Source organism: Choristoneura fumiferana, chromosome 11, assembly GCF_025370935.1.
Source record: "Choristoneura fumiferana chromosome 11, NRCan_CFum_1, whole genome shotgun sequence".
NCBI lineage: Eukaryota > Metazoa > Arthropoda > Insecta > Lepidoptera > Tortricidae > Choristoneura > Choristoneura fumiferana.
The window spans coordinates 524069-546631 of record NC_133482.1 but is presented as its reverse complement, the minus strand read 5'-3'; the positions used below and the strand labels follow the sequence as shown (position 1 = coordinate 546631).

General features: G+C 38.9%; 3 protein-coding genes across 6 annotated transcripts in view; all 3 read right to left on the bottom strand.

Moving 5' to 3' along the window:
• LOC141432945 (serine/threonine-protein kinase D1-like) overlaps positions 1–887 on the bottom strand; it is a 79790-nt gene extending 78903 nt beyond the window's left edge. Inside the window, 1 exon segment of the mRNA XM_074094779.1 lies at positions 679–887. The gene's annotated coding sequence lies outside the window, so the exon portion shown is untranslated.
• Positions 1–22563, bottom strand: part of LOC141432432 (ADP-ribosylation factor-like protein 2) — a 221445-nt gene that overhangs the window by 98777 nt on the left and 100105 nt on the right. The gene's annotated exons all lie outside the window — the stretch shown is intronic.
• The window catches only part of LOC141432433 (high affinity copper uptake protein 1-like), a 39858-nt gene continuing 20615 nt past the window's right edge, over positions 3321–22563 (bottom strand). For 3 of the 4 annotated variants that reach the window (XM_074093992.1, XM_074093991.1, XM_074093989.1), the window contains exons 2-4: positions 12073–12200; positions 8866–9101; positions 3321–7367 (exon numbers count right to left, since the gene is read on the bottom strand). In XM_074093992.1, coding sequence (XP_073950093.1) covers positions 7166–7367; positions 8866–9101; positions 12073–12183 — 549 coding nt within the window. In that variant the 5' untranslated portion in view covers positions 12184–12200 and the 3' untranslated portion in view covers positions 3321–7165. The remainder of the gene's footprint in view (positions 7368–8865; positions 9102–12072; positions 12201–22563) is intronic. The other variant, XM_074093990.1, reaches the window with a different exon arrangement.

Here is a 22563-nt window from a genome sequence, read left to right as displayed (position 1 = left end):
CAAGTCTAATAAGATATTATTATTCTAATAGGCCATTGGTTACTTCAATGAGATTATTTCACATGTCAAAATAGCAGAAAAGATTTTATGGCAGTCAATCAAATTGTTTTTTAATGCAACAAAGTTATATTCATGTTAATGAGCAGTAAAGACATACTTGTTATTATTACCACAATTAAAACTTTATCAAACACATGAAACTGTTATTTAATCAGTTTTAATAAATGATTTATCTTTCTGTTATTTAACTAATTAATGAAGAATAAACTCATTTCTCAATACCTACTTAACATTTGTTTGAAGTACCTGTATTAATTTAATGGCAAAAATGTGTTGTGGAAAAATTGTTTCGCAGCAGTCATTAGAAGTCACACTGAGTTTGAACCAAATGGCTAATGAACGATGTGGACTTTAAGTAAAAAAATATATATATTTATGATAAATAGTAGTGGCATGTCGTAGACGATTTTGTTTACGCAGTAGGCGCACATCTGCCCCAGTTTTAGGAAACGTCGCGGGTCGCATGACAAGAACGAACAACAGAATCTACAAACATAACCAGATCCTTCAAGTACCATACCGCGGCACGATTTTAAAGGTAAATATTCGTAGTGAAATCGATACACCGTCGAGAACAATTCGAGAAAAAATATCGACGTCGTCAGAAAATACCGTTACCTGAACTTTCGGCGCTCCAGGCAGGACGGCCGCGACTCCGACAGCAGCGCGTGTTTGTTGAACTATAACATATCGCTCCCGAAACCCGTCGCGTGATACGCCGCGTTATACTTAACAAATGTAATTAGAAAAATCAACAAGTAAAAATACACAAGACAAACATGGACCGAACACCCGTCACACACTTTGACATACATGACATGACACGAGTTGCGTTCAGAAACAAGTGGAGACCTATTTCCAAGGTCCGGTTCGTTCTCAAGTTATTGACTTTGTTTAAATGAAGATTCAACTGAAATAAATATTTTAAAACATAACACTTTTATTGTGGAATTTCACTAAAAGTTAAAAAGTTATATTCAAAATAGAGTAGTTGTACAATGTAATCGTAATCTAGAAGTGTTCGCCCAATTTCTAAACGATTGAGGCGTTTTTAAAAACACTAAACTATATGTTATTATCGTGCTTGCATAGATATAGAAGCCCAATAGAAGCCACTTGTACTCTCCTACCTCTATGGGTGCTTGCGTGCTTGCACGTCAAGTTTTTGTTGGCCAACTTGATTGAGTTTATAAATATTTAAGTCCATGATAAATAGTTTTCATGTTCTGGGGCAGACAGAGGCTACAAAAAATAGAAAGATCTCTCTTCAGGCAGGAGGATGCCATGCCGGGGATTGCAGTCCGAAAGAAGAGCGTCGGAAGTTGTATAATATGAGGCCCAGTTGAGAAACTTCGATGGCGCGATGTAGGATTTGAAGTTTTCTTTATTATTTGTTCGCTAGATGGCGCTAAGACTCGCTACACAGAATAGAATCAATTCTTTCAACCCTTGTATGTACAGGAAGCATAAGGGAAGACAAATTTAAAAATGTGACGATGACTGGTGGGGGTCGTACGGAAGGGTTCCGTACCTACCAACTGCGGGGGAAGGAGAAGGAATATGTTATGCCTGGGGACAGGGGAGCAGATACCTTAGGTATTTATGCGTTCAAGTTGAGAAACTGTGATGGCGCGGTGCAGGATGTCGGATTCTCTATTATCCCCTTCTCTATTAGACCCTCATAATTTGCTCATAGAAAAAGTTCATAGAAAACAAAACTTCTTTCATTATGAAGAGTGCTTCTTTTAAACTTATTTTAAATACTTATTGGTTGTTCGAGCGCGGACTGCCATGCCTTACGATCTTGGGCCAACTCACCAATCATCGACCCCGAGATTCGAATGATCCTTAGATGGGAGCCCCAATGCATCGCGGGGTCCTGGGCACGTGCCCAAGTGTGCCCTGTGGGGAAGAGGGACCTGGGCTTAGACCAGGACTAAGTACGGGTTTTTATGATCTCGATCCTTTTCTACTTTTCCACTGAGTCCAGGCCATCGGAGTTCGAATGCAAAACGACATTTTGTAAGAAAATCATTTATTTTTACAAGCTTCTATTTAACTTACAATGTATGTATGTCTATATGTATGTGCGCGTCGAATCTTGCAAAAGTTAAATTTAACCCACTTCGAGTGGTCGGATTGATTTGAAATTTGGCGTACTTACCTACTTACGCAAATATAGATAGATACATACTTACTTAAATACATATTAAACACCCAAGACCCGAGAACAAACATTCGTATTTTTCATACAAATATCTGCCCCGACACGGGAATCGAACCCGGGACCTCAAGCTTCGTAGTTAGGTTCTCTAACCACTAGGCCACCTGGTCGTCAAAACATATAGGTACCTACCCATGTCTAGAATGTCGAAAGTCTAAATGAATAACGTTCGTAATACATACCTACCTAAAATCATAAATCATAAATCATTTATTTGTTTACCAGAATGTAGACACCTACATTTAAATATGACTGGTCGAATGAATATAATATCGAAGTACCTACATAAAAAACCCCCTGACCCAAAAAAGGCCTGAAAAAAAACTCCAACAAAAAAGACAACTAAAAAGAATTCGTTTATCCTAATCCCTCGGGAACTATGCTGATTTCCCGCAAAATTAGCCTAAGTTAATTTAGCATAAGTACCTAGTATTTTTTTTTTATCTAAGCGTCGTCGGTGTCGGGGGACCGCTAAGGTTAATACTTAAAAAAATACAACATATGTACTTTAGTTTCCTGTTAACCTTAGCGGTCCCCGACACCGACGACGCTTAGATAAAAAAAATATTACTAGGTACTTTTATACTAAATTAACTTAGGCTAATTTTGCGGGAAATCAGCATAGTCCACGCGGGATAGGGATACCTACTAACATGTGTTACTCTGTTAGTAATAAATGGAGTCAAGTACAAGACACTTTATTAATTGGAACAACCCACAAAAACCAGCAATTAACATATCCCCAAACCACCCTTGAGATGAAAACGCAATTTTCCACCCGGCTATCTACCCATGAAAATTAAACTTTCCGAACAGGAGCGATGCTAACTATACTAGGACTGTACGGTAGGTACAGTCACCTGCATTCATATCTGCCACAGTGGAGCACACAAAAATATCTGGCAAGTCCTACCGGCCCTAGAAATTGTGTCCAAACGCAAGCCTATACTGTATAAAAAAAATAGACACCAAAATTATAGGTAGGTAGAATGAATCTTTCCTTATTCGGTATCTGACAAAAATAAAACTTAAAAAGTAATAAATCATCAATTTATTTATATTTTAGGAATGTTTAATGATATAGTTTAAAAATATTTACAAATTATTTGCATTCTTCATTCTTAAAACTAAGTCCATACATATAAGTATCACAATAGTCACGACGCCTGATCATTTTATTGCTTTTTTAGCTGCTTACAGCAGGTTGCGAGTTTTTAAAGGCACCAAAAATGTCACAGATACTTAGTAATTAAGTTAATCTGATCAGATCACTTGACGGCGGTATTGTTGGCACTGTTGCCACTAAACTTGGAAAGATGTAGGTAAGTAATTAATGCAAGCTTAGAAAATTCGGGTTACACTCTTTACCGGCCCGGATAATACCGAGATGGAAATACCGACCCTGTTTTTCATGTACACGCCCATAGAAGTTCATGTCAGTTTGTATGGGCATGTACCATCAGCCAAATAATGTGGTCTACCACCCTAAAGTTGATAATCGTTTGAATGTCATAAAACAATAATGCCAATAGCGTGTCTGTCAACTTGAAAGTTCGACTTTAGCGACATATTCATTTGATAGGAACTTGTTTAAAAATTGATAGACCACTTATTTGGCTGATGGTACTTGAAAAACAGGGTCGGTATTTCCATGTTGGTATTATCCGGGCCGGTAAAGAGTGTCACCCGAAACATCTTCTAAAATCTCCAAAGCCTCATTTAAATGGCGCGAGAAATATCCTGCGAAATGAGGTACTTTCTCAAATTGTTCTTTTCTCAAAATGTACATTCGCAAAACAGCTGAACATGTTCCCCAGAAAGTACACTTTTTACAATCTATATTTTCCCTTGTCCTTGCACTATAATTGTAAACACTAAAGAAATCAATAAAATATTTTCATTTTAATTTTCCCTAAATGAAATAACACTTCAAAGACGAGATATCTAGTGTGAGAAATTGAAGAAAATATAATGTGTAAAGATATAAAAAGTATTACACGGCAATATTTTTTTTAAATTAGGTAATATGGGGAAAAGTGAATTAGCCACTGTATAAAAAAGTGTAGGTAAGTATGTTTAGCTAAGTGTACTTTCTGGGAAAATACACGATTTGCTAAACTGCGCCGTTTCAAAAAGTGTACACAATGAAGTGCGCTAATTGGGCCAGTACTTACTCCTCTCTATATTAAGTAATTTCCCACGATATTTTTCGCATCGTGTAACAAAGCTTTACTGATTTTGGTAAGAATAAGTTAGAAGTATTTTATAATGTTGTTAGTCTTCAGGACTTTTTTAATTGGTTGAATAAATTGACCAGTTACCTCAGAAATAAGGTCAGGAGTAGGCCTTATTGGTCCTCTGGGTCCTCCACTAGGTAGGTATACCGTGAACAGTGAACCCTTATAAAAAATAGATTTTTCCATGTTTCGCTCGTGTAAGCGAATAACTCGCGAATCCATACTTTGTGCTAAATATGCGATCACTAGGGGCACAGAACAGCTATCCCGAAGAGTAAGAATCAAAAATATCTGAACACGCTTCAACGCCGTTAACATAGAGTCATGTTCAGATATTTTTGATCAAATTTTTGCTCACAAGTTTATAAACTCGACTGTAGTAGCTCCGTTGATCAAATGTGGTCTACCTCATACATTTGAGTGTATTTCATGAATTTCAAAAACTACAAAGCGTCAATGTCTTCAAGACGATATATTTTGAAGCGCTCAATGACTTTTTCGAGTCTCTAGTATTAGTAACACATATTTGGGACAATATCGCCGATATCAGGCTGTCCTAAGGCAGAAACATTTTAGAGGAATTACTTATGTCGGATCTATATTGCAGATTGCTTTAGTTTCTGACACTTTTTATAATGCAAAGATGGGCCTAAACTAGGCAAGATAACAAGTCGATTTATACTTAAAATCTAATTATTGCTACATAAGGTACGACGAGCCTACTGTAGCAGAACTCAAACGTAGGTACTTTGGGACACTTCCAGACTTATCAATCAGTAATAATGAACTCCATTTTTATACCATATTTTCCTATTAATGTCTCAAACTGTCCCAAAACGTCTTTCGCAATTCTACCTACTACAGTCTCACGATTTTACAAATACTTTTGAGAAGTTTTTTTTTATACAATAGGTATGTCAATAATTTTGAGCAATCAACGTAGAAAAGTTAACAAATGTCTAAATAAAAAATAACATATTTCAGGTATAAATAAAGGTTTAACTATTTTAATATAAAACCAGTCCACGTTGTTGTTTGTTTGCCACTTTAAATGTTATGACAGTAGAAACCAAACCATAATAATATCAAAAGTTGACACTACCTACAAATACAACTTGATTTGGGTAGTAAAAAGCTTTGCCAGTTCACGCTTTGGCGTATACACATAAAAGCGTGAACTAGCAAAGCTACCAAGTTGTGACGATCTAAAAGATTACAAGAGCAATTTGTCACAACCTAGAGCTTAGGGCGGATACCTAGAGAGTATTTGCTAAAGACAATACATCAAATATGAAAGATTTGAGTCTAACGGCACATAATCGCTAGTGTAAATGTGGTCTTAGATGATCATTCTTTTATTTAACAGTAGGTATCATGCTTGATTTAAGAGACTAATTTTTGAAATCACACTGTGAAAATACTACTCGAAAACGGTAAAAAGTGTTTAATTAGATTAAAAATACTAGTGGAGCATTAAAAATTACCGCTCTTACTCAAGTAGGCAACTGCCTATTTTACTAAGAGCTGTTTAACTAAAAATAAAAAAGAGTATATTTAACTTAATAAAATGAAATTCGAATAGCAGCAATAGGTTACACATGAAATTAAAAGGTGAACAGAGTTTCTCAATTTGCTGAATGATATTTTCACTCGTTCAAAAATCGGCATCTTGCTTGCTTAGTAGTACTTAACTATGGTAGTAAGTAGTGTTATTATGAGGTGGATAATAATGAAACTAAATATCGAAACAGACGTGACTGGGTAATAGGTAAGTAAACCTAGTTTAAACTGTTATCACATAATTAACATAGCGTAAAGTATAACGTTAAATTAATCAGTAACTTTACTTAGTAATAGAGCTAGTTCTATTTTATAGAACATGTAAAAGGAACCAGATAAGTTGCAAGAATTCGACGAAAAAATATTGTTTTTTGTAGTTGGTCAAGCCAGCCAGATCGTTCTGGTACAAAGTTTTGAACTGCGAATTTCATGAAACTGTAATTAAAAAGTGTATGACGCTTGTCGCCTATTTTGTGAATGATAACTCAAAAACGTCTTAATTTAATTTTTTTGCCGAAATTGAGTTTGCCTAAATCATTCATATTCATTTATGTTCACTTATGTTACCACAAAGCAGTTACGTTTAACAGAAAGTGAAAATAGTGAAGTCATCATTCAAATACAGGCGGGCAACAGAATGTATAAGGTCTATTTGTATTCCACTATCTAATCTATATAGTAGAATACAAAGCGATCAATACGGCCAAGTAACAAAAATATGTATTAACGACTTTAGGTATTGTCTAAACGCTAAGGCCATTATATACCTATTTTATCTGAAATAGTAAAATATCTTCTTTACGCGTATCGATCTCTCTCGATATATTCGTCGACATATTTTCGTAAAATAAGTGCAGGAAGCTCACTGCAGTTGCGTCATTCACTTTAAAAATCCATAGCGAAATTTAGTAATCTAGTATGTCGAATTAGCGACTCAATTTAAGAAGGTACAGTACAACTAAAATGTTAATGACGCTCGGGTCTCGTCGGTTTTCTTCGTTTTCCTGAAGATACAGCTGAGAAAGAGAAAGAAAACCGATCTTTTTTTCGAGTTTCGAACGACATTAGCAAAATAGTTTAAGTTCTATTGACAGTGCTCTGTGACGTCGACGACTGAGTTCTTTCGCCAGCCGAAGCAGAAGTAGCCGACAGCCAGCCCCAGGATGAGCGCCACGCACAGCCACACGTTGTACGTCATGAACACCAGCATGAGGAGGTACGAGGCGGTGGACTGGACCACGTGGAGCAGCGTCTGTACGAAGTGGCTGCACGACATCATAGAGTATCTGAAACGAGAAGAGTTCCGGTTTAAACTGTGTCTCCATCGTTCTTTGGGATCTTATTTCAGTAACCAGGAATATTTTTTTAACGCCACTCGAAAGGAATTTAATTTATTGATTTAGGTATAGTGTCGCTCTGCTGGACAAAGGCCTCCCCCCTTGAGCTCCACAACTCCCATTCTGATGCTATGTTATTAAAATACTGTTGCCACTAAATCGGTTTCGGCATTTTATCGCACGACTGGACAGATTTGTAGTCAGAAAATCGGATGACACATTTTGCAGGATTCGTTTAATTTGTTGCCAGATTTTGCAACTGTATGCATTGAAATACAGTTTAAAGTCAGATCCTACAGAAAACAGTTTCCGCAAAGAATCAGTTGTCTCCGTGGGAACAGGCTTAAGGCAGTTGTCTCACCGCCAGCGAGGAAACGATTGGCTATCGACTATTTTCTCGCTCAAGAAACGAACAAAAGATATAAGATCCTGTGTGAGTAAAAGAGACACATATATTAATAGTTGATCGCTGGCTGTTCACACTGTCGGTGAGAACTCGCTCTTACATCTTTTGTCACAGCGACAAGAGCTATAAAACTCGCTGAGCTATCAGCGATGTCAGCTTGGCGGCCGCCCCGCACGAGCGAGTCGAGTGGAGCGAGTAATCGCCCGTCGCACTCGAACACTCGCTTACAGCCAGCGACAAAACTACACTCGCTACTCGCTGCTCACCCACTCGTTTCTAGTTACTCGTTCTACTCGCTTCTCGCTCATCGTCGGCGGTGGGACAAGTGCCTTAAATGGGGCTCTAGCACGGCTCTAGTGATGTATCCGCTGTGCGGACTGAGGTCGCGGGCCTCAAGACGCACAACACAAAATTGGTGTGACAAATCCGTTTCCGTGACGAAACTTGCGGCGAAAGAACAATCAATCGGCGGTCATTTCAAGAACAAGTCATCGGCATTGTTTGAAAAAAGAAGTATTTCGCTCCCACAAAAAAACCTGACTGTAAATTTGACGTCACATAGACGGCATTGAATGATTAACTCCAGCGAGCCTGAGTCACAGAAGAAGTGATATCATCCATATTAGTTACCACTACATCGTATCATACCATGACCGTAACAGGAACGCATCAGGCACGGAATGTAACGCGACTTCAAGATGTCAACGGCGTGTCATAGCCAAAGCGTATCGGCACCGTTTTTAACGCTCCGTGGTTAAGAAACGTTCTAGTGGGATAGTCTCATACTTTTCAATACAAGAATATATTATTACGGTCATGGTATGATATGGTGTAGTGGGTATATCTATAGAGACTTTAATTCTACTTAAAATTGAACATTTTATTTTCCGAAAAAAATGTGAAAAATATGTGTGTGTGTGATATATATATATATAATTGTTTGTACTGATTTGTGGATTGGTATTTTATTGTGACTATTCAAAGATTGCGGATCGGATACGTGGGTGAAACTTCTACGAAGGGAAATACGAGTATACTAACTTGACAAGAGCAGGCCCCCCGCACGCGCCGTTGGCGCCGCACTCGTTCTTGGTGATGTTGACCTGCGAGTCGCCCCGGAGGCTGGTGGCGCGCGCGTGGAGCGCCTCCCGGTAGTACTTCAGACCCTCGTAAAGAATCCCGGCCAGGAAGATGGCCACCGCCGACCCGAACAGCTCCAGCGCCGTCGTGGTCATCCAGCCGCTGAACAGGATCTCTTGGCAGACGCCGGCGTGGAACTGGAAAGTACGACCGGTCTTGTTAATATTTGGTGCAGTAGTGGTTCTTAGACAGAGAGCTGTTAAATGGCAGGAAGTGGTCCGTAAAGTTAATAATCAAGTTTGTAAGTAGGCCTAAGATGGGATACCTTAAGTGCCAGTAATTTCACCGGCTGTCTTACTCTCCACGTCGAAACACAACAGTGCAAGCACTGCTGCTTCACGGCAGGATTAGCGAGCAAAATGGTGGTAGGAATCCAGGCGGACCTTGCACAAGGTCCTACCACCTGCAAAATGTGTGTCTAGGGGTCATTGAACACATTCAGTACAGCTGGATGGATCCTAATAGGACTCTATATCTACTCTACTATTTTGCACAGAGCATAATATTCCTATGTATGCTGAAAGAGGACCCTCTTAAAAGAATGTTTTAATGGGCGTTGGATATTGGCTCGGTCTTAATTATGATGATGGTGTGGTGGTAAGTTCTCTTCTTGTGCGCGTCCGCCTCACACTTGGCCAACTTTTCAACATCTACAAAACCTAAATCCAAGAGCAAACAGAAATATTCAAAAAATGCCAGTAATTTATGTATTCAAACATCGTTTTTCCTTAAATTCTCTCCGCTTTCCCACGCTCTCGCTACAATAGCGCGGCATGCAGCCGCGTCCTGCGCCCGCGCCCAAAACAATGGCGCAGGAAGCGCCGGCGCACACCTGGCGCGGAATGCTGGCTGACCACAGTACATACAGAACAGTAAAGTATCTTCAAACAAAGGTACCGACCGTCACCAGCCCCAATATCTGACGCGACAAAACGTGCATAAATATCTCAAACGACTCTATTTCTTGGGCCGGTAGGACGTGTCAGATCAGATATTTTTGCCCGATGTATACAAAAAAAACTTAAGACTTTCTTGTACCATCAGCCAAATATGCGGTCTACCACCCTAAAGTTGATAATCGTTTGCATGTCATAAAACAATAATGCCAATAGACGTGTCTGTCAACATGAAAATTCGACTTTAGCGACATATTCATTTGATAGGAACTTGTTTAAAAATTGATAGACTACTTCTTTGACTGATGGTACGTAGGTACTTTAGAGAACTGATATGAAAATCAAAATAAATTTTACTTAGTTGGTTTATGTATTTTTGGCTTCGATCAAAAAACTAATTTTTGATCGAAGATTTTTAGTATCGGTTTAAAGGCCGGCCATGGCCCAATGACTCTCCTTGAGTAGTGGGCGTGGTGATCATTTCCTTTCAGATGACCCGCTTACTCGTTTGCCTCCCTCTCACAATAAAAAAAACAACTTGTCTATAGACTAGGTATACCTGCTGTACTTCATGCAAGAATCTTGTTTGAGTTTTTTACCTTGTACCTTTGTTTGGCGATGGTTTACTGTTCTGTATTTACTTTGCTATGACTACGAGTATGTTACCGCCGTCGTTGTAACACTGACATACACTCTAAATTATATGTGCATATTGTGCTCTTTTCTTCAGTGGAAAGTTTTGCAATCTTTATTTAATACGGGTCACTGTTTTTTACAGAATTTAAAAAACAGTCATTTCATTCCGTTTTTTTTAGTTTTCATGAATTATCGTCGATGTTTTCACCAACAGAAAAATGTAAAACATTCGTATTTTTAATAGGTATCACCCAAATATGTGGTCTACCACCCTAAAGTTGATTATCGTTTGCATATGTCATAAAACAATAAATCTCATATATAAATAAATACTTATTCATTTGATAAGAACTTGTTTGAAAATTGATAGACCACTTATTTGGTTGATAGTACCTAGTTTATATGTTGCGGCCGGGAATCGAACCTGAAATCTTGGACCAAGCAAATCAATGTAACTGGTCGACCTTCCGAATTGGAATAACTATTTCCCTTAGACTTGCCTACTTATTTTGGGACTTAGGTTCATTGAAAATATATATAAAGAAAGAGCGTGTAGGTATAATAGAGTTACTGATATTGACTAAGTTCCAAATAGCGGTAGCGGTCGGTGGGAAGTAAATATGTTGTTTATGTTATCAAACCCGCAACCACCGCAGCAGGCGATAGTGTGACAATGTAACAAGTAGGAAGGTCAATTGGTCAATTTTAGACTTACACTAGCTTTTGCCCGCGGCTCCGCCCGCGTGGTATTCGGTTATTGCGCGCTGTTCCCTCGGGAACTGTGTATTTTTCCGGGATAAAAAGTAGCCTATGTCACGCTCGGGCTCATAAACTAGTGTCGCTCTGTTACGACGTGAAAGACGGCAAACATACACACAAACACACACACACACTTTCGCATTTATAATATTAGTATGGATATGTGACCTCTGCGTGACCTGCTCCTTTTCGACCTATATTGATAGGCAAAATGCCACTTAGCAATCGTTTGATACTTGGTCATTCAACATATATTTCAAGACTTCAGGATATATTTCAGGCAAAACACTATAGGTTAGGTTAAGTTAGTTTTATAACAATCCTGAAGTACCTACTTAAAGTAAAAAAAAAGATCGTCCATGTGAAACAGGGAAATGAAACATTTCGGCGAAAATGAGAAACATTTTTGATACATAACATCTGCCCCGGGGATTGAACCCGGGATTTCAATCTTCGTAATAAAGTTCTTTAACCACTGGGCTACCCGTTTGTCAAATATCGTCTCTAACTAATGCCTGATCTCGTATAGGTATAGTATATCAACAAAAATAGTTACTGACCAAACCCCGGTTCGCACCTTTGAGTTTTTCTAAATTCATTTGCGAAATTTCATTTGAAATTTATCACGAGCTTTACGGTAAAGGAAAACATTGCGAGGAAACCTGCACAAACCTGCGAAGCAATTCAATGGTGTGTGTGAAGTTCCAAATCCCCACTGGGCCGGCGTGGGAGCTACGGCCCAAGCCCTTTTATTTTGATACAAGGCCTGTACCCAGCAGTGGGACGTAGGTACATACTGGGATGATGAGGTACTGACCACCATAGCGTGCATGGAGGAGCAGCCGTCGCCGTCCTCGTGGTGGTGGTGCGCGGGCGCAGCTTCGGAAGCCATCGCGTGGTGCATGTGGCCGCTGTGGTCGTGCTCCATTGTTCACTGAACTGCTTCTGAAACAAGAAACCAATATGTTAGAAGAGTACCAATGGCATGGACGGAACATTTTGGTAGGCAATGTAGAAGGTTAGATAAGCGCGGGTGAGGTGTCTTTGGACGCAACACCTCGCTGTCACAAGCTCAGATTTGATGAATCTGATGAGTGCTGTCAAAAAGATCCTTGGTCATCTTACAGGGTCCATCTAACTCAGGGGTTGGAGACCTTATGACGGGCCAGAGCCAAAACGAGCCAGAGGCACTTGTTCATAATTTCGAAAACAGTCACGTCTAAATAGGCAAAAGTAGGCTTCCGTTTCAAAATAATCACGCTTAGTGGTAATGTGGTCTAAGATTAGACCTATCTAGATTAGATCTAACTTTATTAAACCTAGACCAAGTAGGTAACTAGATTTGAAGACGATCAGATATATAAGTTTAATTAAGGAACACAGTCGCATGCGAGGAATTTGAATTCTGTTAGGATAATTAAATGTGAAAGTAATAAATGATTTATCAATGCTATCATTTGGAATGCTGGAAACCTAAGGGGGTATTGAATGTCACTCTTCCAAAATAATGTTTGTGGAATAAAACAGCTGATTGGCCACTTCAACATGTTATTTAGCTTCCCGAAAAACAAATGATTCACGCAATTGTTTTATTCCATTACTTACTACTTAGCATCTGTATACACAACACGCCAGGTGCCGCTTAGTTCAAGATAATTTACATTTAACTTTCAGTTGTAAACAATGGCAGTTTGGAAACTATTTACGCATGTTATCAATAGTGTTTTTCATTAACAAGGTGGTTATAGATGCTCATTATAGTTTGTGGTTGATGACCCTAACTTTAAAACCAGAGGTCGCGTGTACGAATTATTGTAGCTCAGAGATAGAAGTTTGTCAAGTATGAGTATGACGATTAAATTTGCGTACCTGAAGCAATTGCACCTGCAATCAATGTATAATTTTATAGCTATATTTATAAAAGTAGGAAAATAGTAGAGTCCTATTCCCTAATGTCTAGTCTAAGAGTACTACAGTACTTCAGAAAACATTAACGTAACGCCGACCAGGTACATGCTTCTGACGTTGCCGTGTTTCAAATAAACGAATGGAAACAAAAACGAATGAGAGCGAGCAATTTGGACAGAGTGATGCTTATTGCAGCTGTTGCACTTGTTCCCGATCTCAACAACTTTTTTTTCATTCGTGTTTATTCAGAATCAGAACACGGCAACTGTCAATTTAATTTAATTTTTATTTATTGGTTTGCCAACAGATATAACACCATTAAAATAGCAGAAAATCGATGTGTTGGTAACATAAACAGAGTGTTAATCCAATAACAGGCAAACACAACCTGCATAACTTATATTATTCGTTACAATGTGGAGCGCAGCTCCCTTATAGATAACTACTACTTATATATAGTTAATTTGGGCACCTTTGTGGCGGGAATGACGAGGGGCGAGTTATTTGACTAGGTTATAGTTTTCTATTGTTATTATTATTATTTTTTCATACATAAATAGATAATAAAATTAATAAAATGTTAATAAAATGTAGAAGAATTAATGAAACCTAGAAAGATAAAATAATATTGACGAAAATTACAACCTAGATTTTTAGTGACCTAAAACTAAATATTTGTACGCTTGCTTGCGTGCTGAATACATGTGCTAAACTTATTTTAAGATAATTTTACTGTATTCTTACAAATAAATGTTTTTGAATTTGGAAAGTATTAAATAAGTACTCTAGTAAATCCAATTTAGGTATCCAATATGAAAAGATTAGGTACTTTAGATGCCTATGTTTTGCAAGCAATTACTACCTATAAGCAATTAAAGTACAAATAGTGACAATATCTGGTCAGCTCTCAACAAGACAAAATAACTAAATATCTAAGCTTAACTTAAGTAAGAGAGTAACTACGAAAGTGGAAGACAACCCTCAATAAAACCCAACACCGCACGAAAATAGAGCGCATGTCTAATCTACACGGCAACTATAGTTTTATATCTGTAAAGTTCATTTTTAAATCTGTTCTGGGAGATAGATAACAGATCCACCCCGTCGCCTTGTACAGCTTGTTATGCTCACTACATATTCTACTAATAATACTATGCGATCCAAGTTTAGTCCTGAACGTTTTAACAGCGAAAGGCCGAAAATTAGCCAAACGTGCGTTCTGTCTTGGAACCGTGAAACAAATCCTCTGCAAGAGCTGCGGACAGTCCAAGCGGCCTCTCAAAATCTTATGAAGCAATAATTGATCGGATATCCGACGGCGAGTCTCAAGGGAAGTGATATTAAAATATTTAAGTCTTTTATTGTACGATGATAATAGTAGATTATTGTCGTGGCCTGGAAGTAGCCAATTGCTGGCTGAGTATGAGTATTAAACGGACGAGCTTGCGAGTCCGTTAACTAATACGAAGCCAGCAATTGCTATTCCAGCCGAGACTAATATAAAGCTTTTCTCAAAAATGATGAATAATTCTGAAATAGACTAAACTTTTTCTCAAAATATATCATAACATTTAATTTTATTCCAATTATTTTTCTTATGCTTTCCTGCCTTTTTTCATTAAAAATAAACTGCAGGTGTATTTTTCCACCGAAAACACCACAAGCTGTTTCAGACCCAATAAAAAAAGTCCGAAGTTCCAACAAAATATCTGATACCGCCCATTAGATTTGGCTGTATACGACTTGTGCCAACATTTCCATGGCCTTTTTAACTTTTTTTAAAAGTTGTGACTGATTGCAGGCGCGCTAATTTATTATTGTCGAGCTAGCGCGCCTGCAATCTTTTTAACTTTTTAATTTTTCGCTGACCATAAAATATGCACTTCACTTTCTTATATGTAAAGAATAATGTCAACTTTTACGGACATTTTTGAGAAAAGGCATTAAGAAACTAGAAGCACTATACGGTTGAAATATTTAACTATGTAAGTAATTTAAAAGGTGCCACAATACGATACGCTATCGCCAATTAATGCAGCAGCCTATTAGGGAACGGGGTCAGGTTCATTACTCCCGCGTGCGCGCGCGCAACTCCGCACGCGCGAGCTAGACGCGTACTCGTAAGAGACCGTAAATACAAAGTTGAATGCATTGCAGTTTGTCACTTTAAAAAACCATACTTACGGTTGATTAGGCGGTGGTGCATTCTTGTTCGTTTTTCCGAAAGCGCTTATACTCGTACCTAGCAAAAAGTTGGAAGACCTTCGTCACTTCAAAGTTCAATATTCCAAAAACGGCTGAACCGATTTTGATAAAACATTTCTAAGAACCATCGCTAGAAAACTTGCTTTCAAATAAAAAAACCGCATTCAAATTGGTCCACCCGTTTAAGAGCTACGGTGCCACAGACAGACACACAGACACACATAGTGGTCAAACTTATAACACCCCTTCTTTTTGCGCCGAGGGTTAAAAAGAGCCCTTTGCGGCTTATTTGCAGAATAAAAGTTTTTTTTAAAGAATTAATGTAAGAGCTAAATATACTGTAGCAATACCTATGTAACTCGGCCAGTGGGCGAGATTTTTGCTATTCTCGGCTGTTATCAGATCGCAGTACACAGTGGTTGCAGGAGGGCCGCGTTGTGCAAGACCGGCTTTCTCTGCGCCCGCGCACGACGGCTGTTCACTGGGCAACGGTACTATCCACTAAACATGCTATTAATTGCATAGAGCATAGATATTATATACTGTCCAGTATTCCACGTAGAAGATCCGAGCGTGTTGTTTAGAAAAAATACCTATACTGAGTCCAGCACTGCGGTGTGGAAGGCAAGTAAAGCAAGAAAGAAAATTGAAATCATTAATTCGTGACAAAGTAGGTACGAAATAACAAAAAAAAAGTCACGAAAAGGTTCCAAATCAGCAAAATTGTCAAGCAAGCAAGGTGGTTTCCCACCACAAGGCAGTTGTCATGAAGGTTTAGGATAAACCAATCCTCGCTCAATCAACAACCACGACCGCTGGCAGAGAAAAATTGGCAATACTAGAATTAGAAACATATTTTATTTCCTTAACATATTTCACTATTCTTACTACACCGGAATATTACTAACTGGTACAGCGAGAAGCGAAATTGACTCAATTCAAATTTGCTCTTGCAAACAAACGAACCAACTGAGTCCTTATTTGCATACCCAAGACAGCCGTAAATTCATTTATACATTAACCATCAATATAGCTATTGTTTTTGATTTACAAGCACACCCGAAAGACATCGTTTCCGCACGTCAAAGCCTCGAAGGTAACCAACCAGCATCTCTGCCAGTGAATGGCGAGCAGTAGCGACCTCGCGCTTGCGCAATAGCGTAGCTGCTAACATAGCGGCGCTAGACCAGACTGCAATGGCTCCTGGCTTTCCTTATTGCCAATTCGAGATGTTGTACAATATAATCAGAGATTTATAGAAGCAATTACCGTTTCTGCAGTAGGAAGCTGGGGTATAATTTACGATTGGCGTTGCTGTGTGCGGTGATTACGAGAATGACTGGCATAAATAGAATCCATGTTTGCGGAAGGAGATGAGATTTAGAAGTGTGTTATGATCATCGAGTGTCTGAGATATGGTTATGTGTTGTTACGTAAAAAACCGGCCAAGAGCGTGTCCGACACGCCCAAAATAGGGTTCCGTAACCATTACGAAAAAATTAAATAATATTTTTCTAAGGATTTCGTATTTTATACGGAATCTTCCAAGTTTAGGTATATTTTATACCTTAGGCTGCTATTTACTCATAAACTACTAATAATTCTCAAGCAAACTTAGCCGTTATAGTTTTCCTTGAAAGTTTGATGTACCTACTTACCTACTACCATCCTGAATTTTTAATTTTTTTCCACCCACCGGTTTAGATTTTAGAAGGGGGGAAAAATCGTCTTAGCAAACCCCTAATGGTTTTGAAAGACCTATCCAACGATACCCAACACTATAGGGTTGGATGAGAAAAAAAAATCACCTCCACTTTACGTCTATGGGAGGTACCCTAAAAAAATATTTTTTTTTATTTTTTATTGTACCATTTTGTCGGTATAGTTTACATATATATCCGTGCAAAATAACAGCTTTCTAGCATTGATAGTCCCTGAGCAAAGCCGCGGACGGACAGACAAACACACAGACAGACAGACAGACATGGCGAAACTATAAGGGTTCCGTTTTTGCCATTTTGGCTCCGGAACCCTAAAAAGATCGCAATCATTTCTGAATAATGACAACGCTCGATTGATAATACAGTCAGCAGCAGAAGTGGATAAGCGACAGTGTGAGTTGTGATCTACACGCTCTTTTATAGTAGGTAGGTATAAGGCGAATATTACCTTGGTATACGTAGTTAGTAGAGTCCGAGAAGGAGATGGCGGGACGATTTGGACACGTACGCAAAGGACTGGCCTGACATTGCGTCGGGACGGGAGTTCTGGAGGTCAAGAGGGGAGACCTCTGCCCAGCAGTATACAGCAGCAGTATACAGTATACAGGCTACTTAAAAAAAAAGTTAGTAGAGTCGTGTGTAGATCATCAAATCAAATAAGAAGGAATATATCTGAGTATCAAGACGTGAAAATTTTCTTCAAGTAGAAACTGTTTTGGCTGGTAAATTACTTAACCTGTGAAATTTTGTAGTTGTTATGTTTTTTTACAATAACAAAATTCGAACTCTTTTTCTATAATCGCTCATCAACTTCTGCTGTTGACTGTATCTGTCTATTGCAATGATAGAACTGACTTGTCACATTTTGGAATTATATTTATATTGAATCAATTATAAAGAAAATCAAATTATTTTATAAAATACTAAACATGAATCAATTTTGCTAGTCATTTATGGAAGTTTACAGAATTTCATACGTAAGTACATTATTTGCCATGAATATTAGAAATGGAATAAACGTTTCACAGTTTTCGATTTATGATTAGTTAAGTAGTTTTTTTTTTAATATTTTCCTGTTGTGTTATATTCGACCATGAGATTGTTGTACATCGTATTTTTTGTATCTATTTCATTGTGGCATCACACCACGTGATAAGTGTTGCAATGAAGTTTCTGTGGTTTTCCCTGTGATATCAGGTTTTATATTTTTGAACAATGTAAAAATATTGCAATTGTGCTATGCTGTTAACGTGGCCATAAAATGCATCGATAGCTGCGGTGTACAATAACAGCTGTTGCATAAGTAAATAAGAAATACGCGTAGGTATTTTAGTAAAATTAACGTTTTAAATTGATACTTAACATGTTTTAACACCATGTTTTAACCTGCACAAACCTGCGAAGCAATTCAATGGTGCGTGTGAAGTTCCTAATCTGCACTGGGCCCTCGTGGGAACTATAGCCCAAGGCCTCTTGTGCTGAGAGGAGGCCTGTGCCCAGCAGTGGGACGTATATAGGCTGGGATGATGATGATGATGTTTTAACATGGTTTGGGACACACCCGGGATTTATAAAGACAAGACGATTTAGGGGCTGCTTCACCATCCATTGATTAGTCTTACTTAACTGACGGTTAAATGTGATGCCGTCTCCGTCTATTCGAACAAAACAAATAGAGACGGCATCACATTTAACCGTCAGTTAAAGACGAATCAATGGATGGTGAAACAGCCACCACCACCACTCAAAGGTTGACTGGTAGAGATCCCTTAAAGGGATAAGTCCGCCTTTGTACAAGTATCTTAAAGTTTGTCAGTTGTATTTTGTTAATTTTCTTTTGTACAATAAAGAGTTTACATACATACATACATACAGCCCCTTAACCCATTTTATGGGTTAATATTGCAAAAAATATCAAGAAGCTCGGCCGCGAAACACCTTGTGGGATGGAAACACCGGGAATAATGCCGGATAGGATAAGCTGTCGCGGCTATAGTTTCGTTAAGGTAGATAATCTTCAGTTATTTATTGCCCGTGCCTGTACTTACCAATGCACATACGAGCTACGCTGCAGATAATAAAAAATTAAGTTATTTTTTCAAAATCGTCATTACAAATACCTATCTCCGGGATGGGGAAATAGATTTAGAGATGGGCCACATACAATAATAACTGACCCATCTGCTTTAGGTGCATACTATATATAATAACATTAAAAGCCCAGTATTTATGGTTAACTCGGCTTTATTTCAACCAGTATCTACAGCTATTTATGGTTAACTCGGCTTTATTTCAACCATCCTAATAAAGCTACAGCTTTTAAATACTGGCGCATAATATGTTACACCATGGTTGAAGGCGGCGCAAGGCGCAGCGATGTGGCTCACCTTGAGTCGCGGATGCTACCTGCCCAGGTACTTACAGTACCTACTGGGATCGTGAGAAACGGTGAAAATGTACAAACTTACGTTCAGCTAATTTACCTAATTTAATCTATCGAATTTATCTTTTGTTTTGTTTGTTTACTAACACACTTTGGATACTCTGTTTGTCCGAAATAAAGAATTTGAATTGAATTGAATAACACAACTTCATAAAGCATGCAATCAATTCATATCCGTATACTCGTAGCTCGTAGCAAAATAATTCTAACTTATTTCAACGTACTTAACGCTTGCGATCTGCAAATTCTGTACTGCATACTAAATTATCTACTTGCTAGTCTGTATGAAGAATGAAAAAGCCTTATTTTTTTTTTATCAAACAAATTTACCTAAGCTAGATTAGTTTTATTTTCTCAAACACATATTGTCATTCGGATAAACTCCGAAATCACATTATATCCGAGTTATCCGACAAAGAACGAACGAAAGTCATCGACGTTGCTCAAAGAATTAGTTCGCCGAAGTGGCGTTGGCTGGCCACGTCTGTCGCAGGACCAATGAACGGCGGAGCAGACGACTCCTCGAATGGAGACCACGGACGGGAAAACGTAGTGTAGGGCGTCCTGAGGCACGGTGGACGGACGACCTTAAGATGGTCGCTGGCGGCGGATGGATGCGAGGGGCTGAAGACAAACTGTTGTGGCGCGCCGTGGAAGAGGCCTATGTCCAGCAGTGGACTGCTGAAGGCTGATGATGATGATGATGATTATTGTCTTATTATCGTTGTAGAATGGTTTCATAATTCGTTAGGATCAGTCCTTTTCGAGACTAGTCGCGACAAATATTATTAGAAGAATGTCAGAGAGGAAATTTTCGTTAGACAAATCAGTGTAAAAAAGAGAAAAGTGAGGTAAGGGCGCGTAAGAGACGCGTGACTTAAGTAGTTCGCGTCTAGTCAGTCTAGAGTAATGAAATATGGCAAAATTTATGATATCCCGCTGGAAATCGAGTTGTTACAGAGCCACGCGTCCACTGTTTGAAAAGTAAACCAAACCCTACCCCAAAATTTTCGGAACTCGTGCACGTACTGTGTACGTCACCTACCTACATTATACTACCACAGCGGAGCGTGCAAAGATATCTGACACGTCCTACTGGCCCTTGAAATAGTCGTATCAGAAATTCATGCATTTGAATATTTATTTCCGTATTAGACTCAGAAATAACGAAAACCTACACATTTCTGATTCTAGAGTCGTCACGACAAGGATTTCCAGCGCAGTACACCTGCCAAACAACAACAAAACAATGCTTATTTGCATGTCGTTGTGTAATGAGTAAATCGTAGCATATTGTTCATGCGCGCGCGCAATTGCCCGCGTCCGGCGCGCGCGGCGCCAGTATTAGCGGAATCTCGGAGATATTTCGACTTTTTTTAGAGCTAATAAAAAATCTCAACAAAATTATTAAATACTAAGTTTAGTTTGAAGTTAAGTTTAGTTTAGTTAAAAAATATACCGTGTACTAAATATTCAAATTTTAAGAAAGGAAGGAAGCTGGTCACAATTAATATTAAAAGACAGTAAGGTGCATTAAAATAAACTGCACTTGTCCACCAACATAGAAAGGCTGCGCGGAGTAAGTCGACGAAAATTAAGTATATGTATAATTCTCTTTCGTCCTCGCACATCACAGGTATTCCTACGAAGTAGGTAATTTTTAAATTAAAGTATTTTTGTCGAAAATACACAGAGCTCTAAGAACTAAACCCCTTTTATTATCACCCGCCAACACTGAGGCTCCTACAGTCCTACCGCGAGGCGCAAGCGACTGTTCGCGCGCATTAATCCGTTGCCCGGGCGCACACTACGACCCGACTTTCATAATGATATCTACTTTGCATTTTTTTAGTAATGACCGAATAAGTGCAAAACGCCAGCCAGGCGTCTGCGTTTCAGCTTGGGCAAAATGCTTTCAATATGCCCAGCGACTAAAAAAACCTTTCGAGGGGCATACATACCAGACAAACCGTGTGTTGCGATGCATTAGCCAAAAAGTAAGTCCTCAAAATCAAGTCACAAAATAACCTTATTCCGATGTTGCCAATGTCCGAAGTACCTACCTATACACAGACCTATAACATGTTGTAGCTTTTGTCCAATTGAGCATTAGACAATGCGGAATCATAACAGGAATGGCTGGATTTTGAAAACAGCTCGTAGATAGTAAACATGGCGTCGTCTAAACGTGTTGTCACAATATCCGTCCGCATCCGCGTTCTGTTTTGTAAATGGCCACCCTACCGCTAGAGCCGGATGCTACTATTCAGCATTTTGATTCAACACTTCGTTAAATGAAGGTAGTTATAGTTGCGAGGAAACCATTGTAGCCATAATATCTTAAGACTCGTCAAAAGAAAAACACTGCCAAGGGCGAGTCGGGCTCGCGCATCGAGACCTCCGTACAAATTTGTAGGCACATTATCTTTAAACAGAATATCTAGTGTTGACATTGCAGAGTAAGCAAAATGTACGCAGTTGTAGGGTCGTTTTAGATGATTACTGATTTTCAATGTTTTCTTATATGAGTTGTGCTTTAAGAGCCACCTTTAAGGTCACAGCTCATTACAGCCATCCGACCATTTTAGTATTCTTCATATGGATTTGTATGAGTATGCGCTCACTATAGATTTTTCCATGTCAAAATCTTTATGACATTGGCATAAGATTGATTTTGACTTGGCCTGTGTAAAAACTTTTTTCACTACATCTATACATAAACTCCGTTACTCCGTAGTGTCACCGGATCGCCTCACTCGCGTCGACCACTCGGTGACAGCCCGCTGCTCGCCGCCATATAGTGACTACTAGAAAATTCGTCGAGCACGCGAGGTCCACTCGTTGTCAACGCGGCGTCCACCCGTGGACCACCTGTCGACAACGAGTGGACGCCGAAAGTCGAGGCGGTGCTGGTCAGGTGCCGGGTGGCTCTAATGAGCTGTGACCTTAAAGCCAAATTTCAAGTTTCCAGGAAAACTACCTCTTCAAAGGGATTTAAAAACGGCAAATAGTGGAGAATGGAGGAACAGAA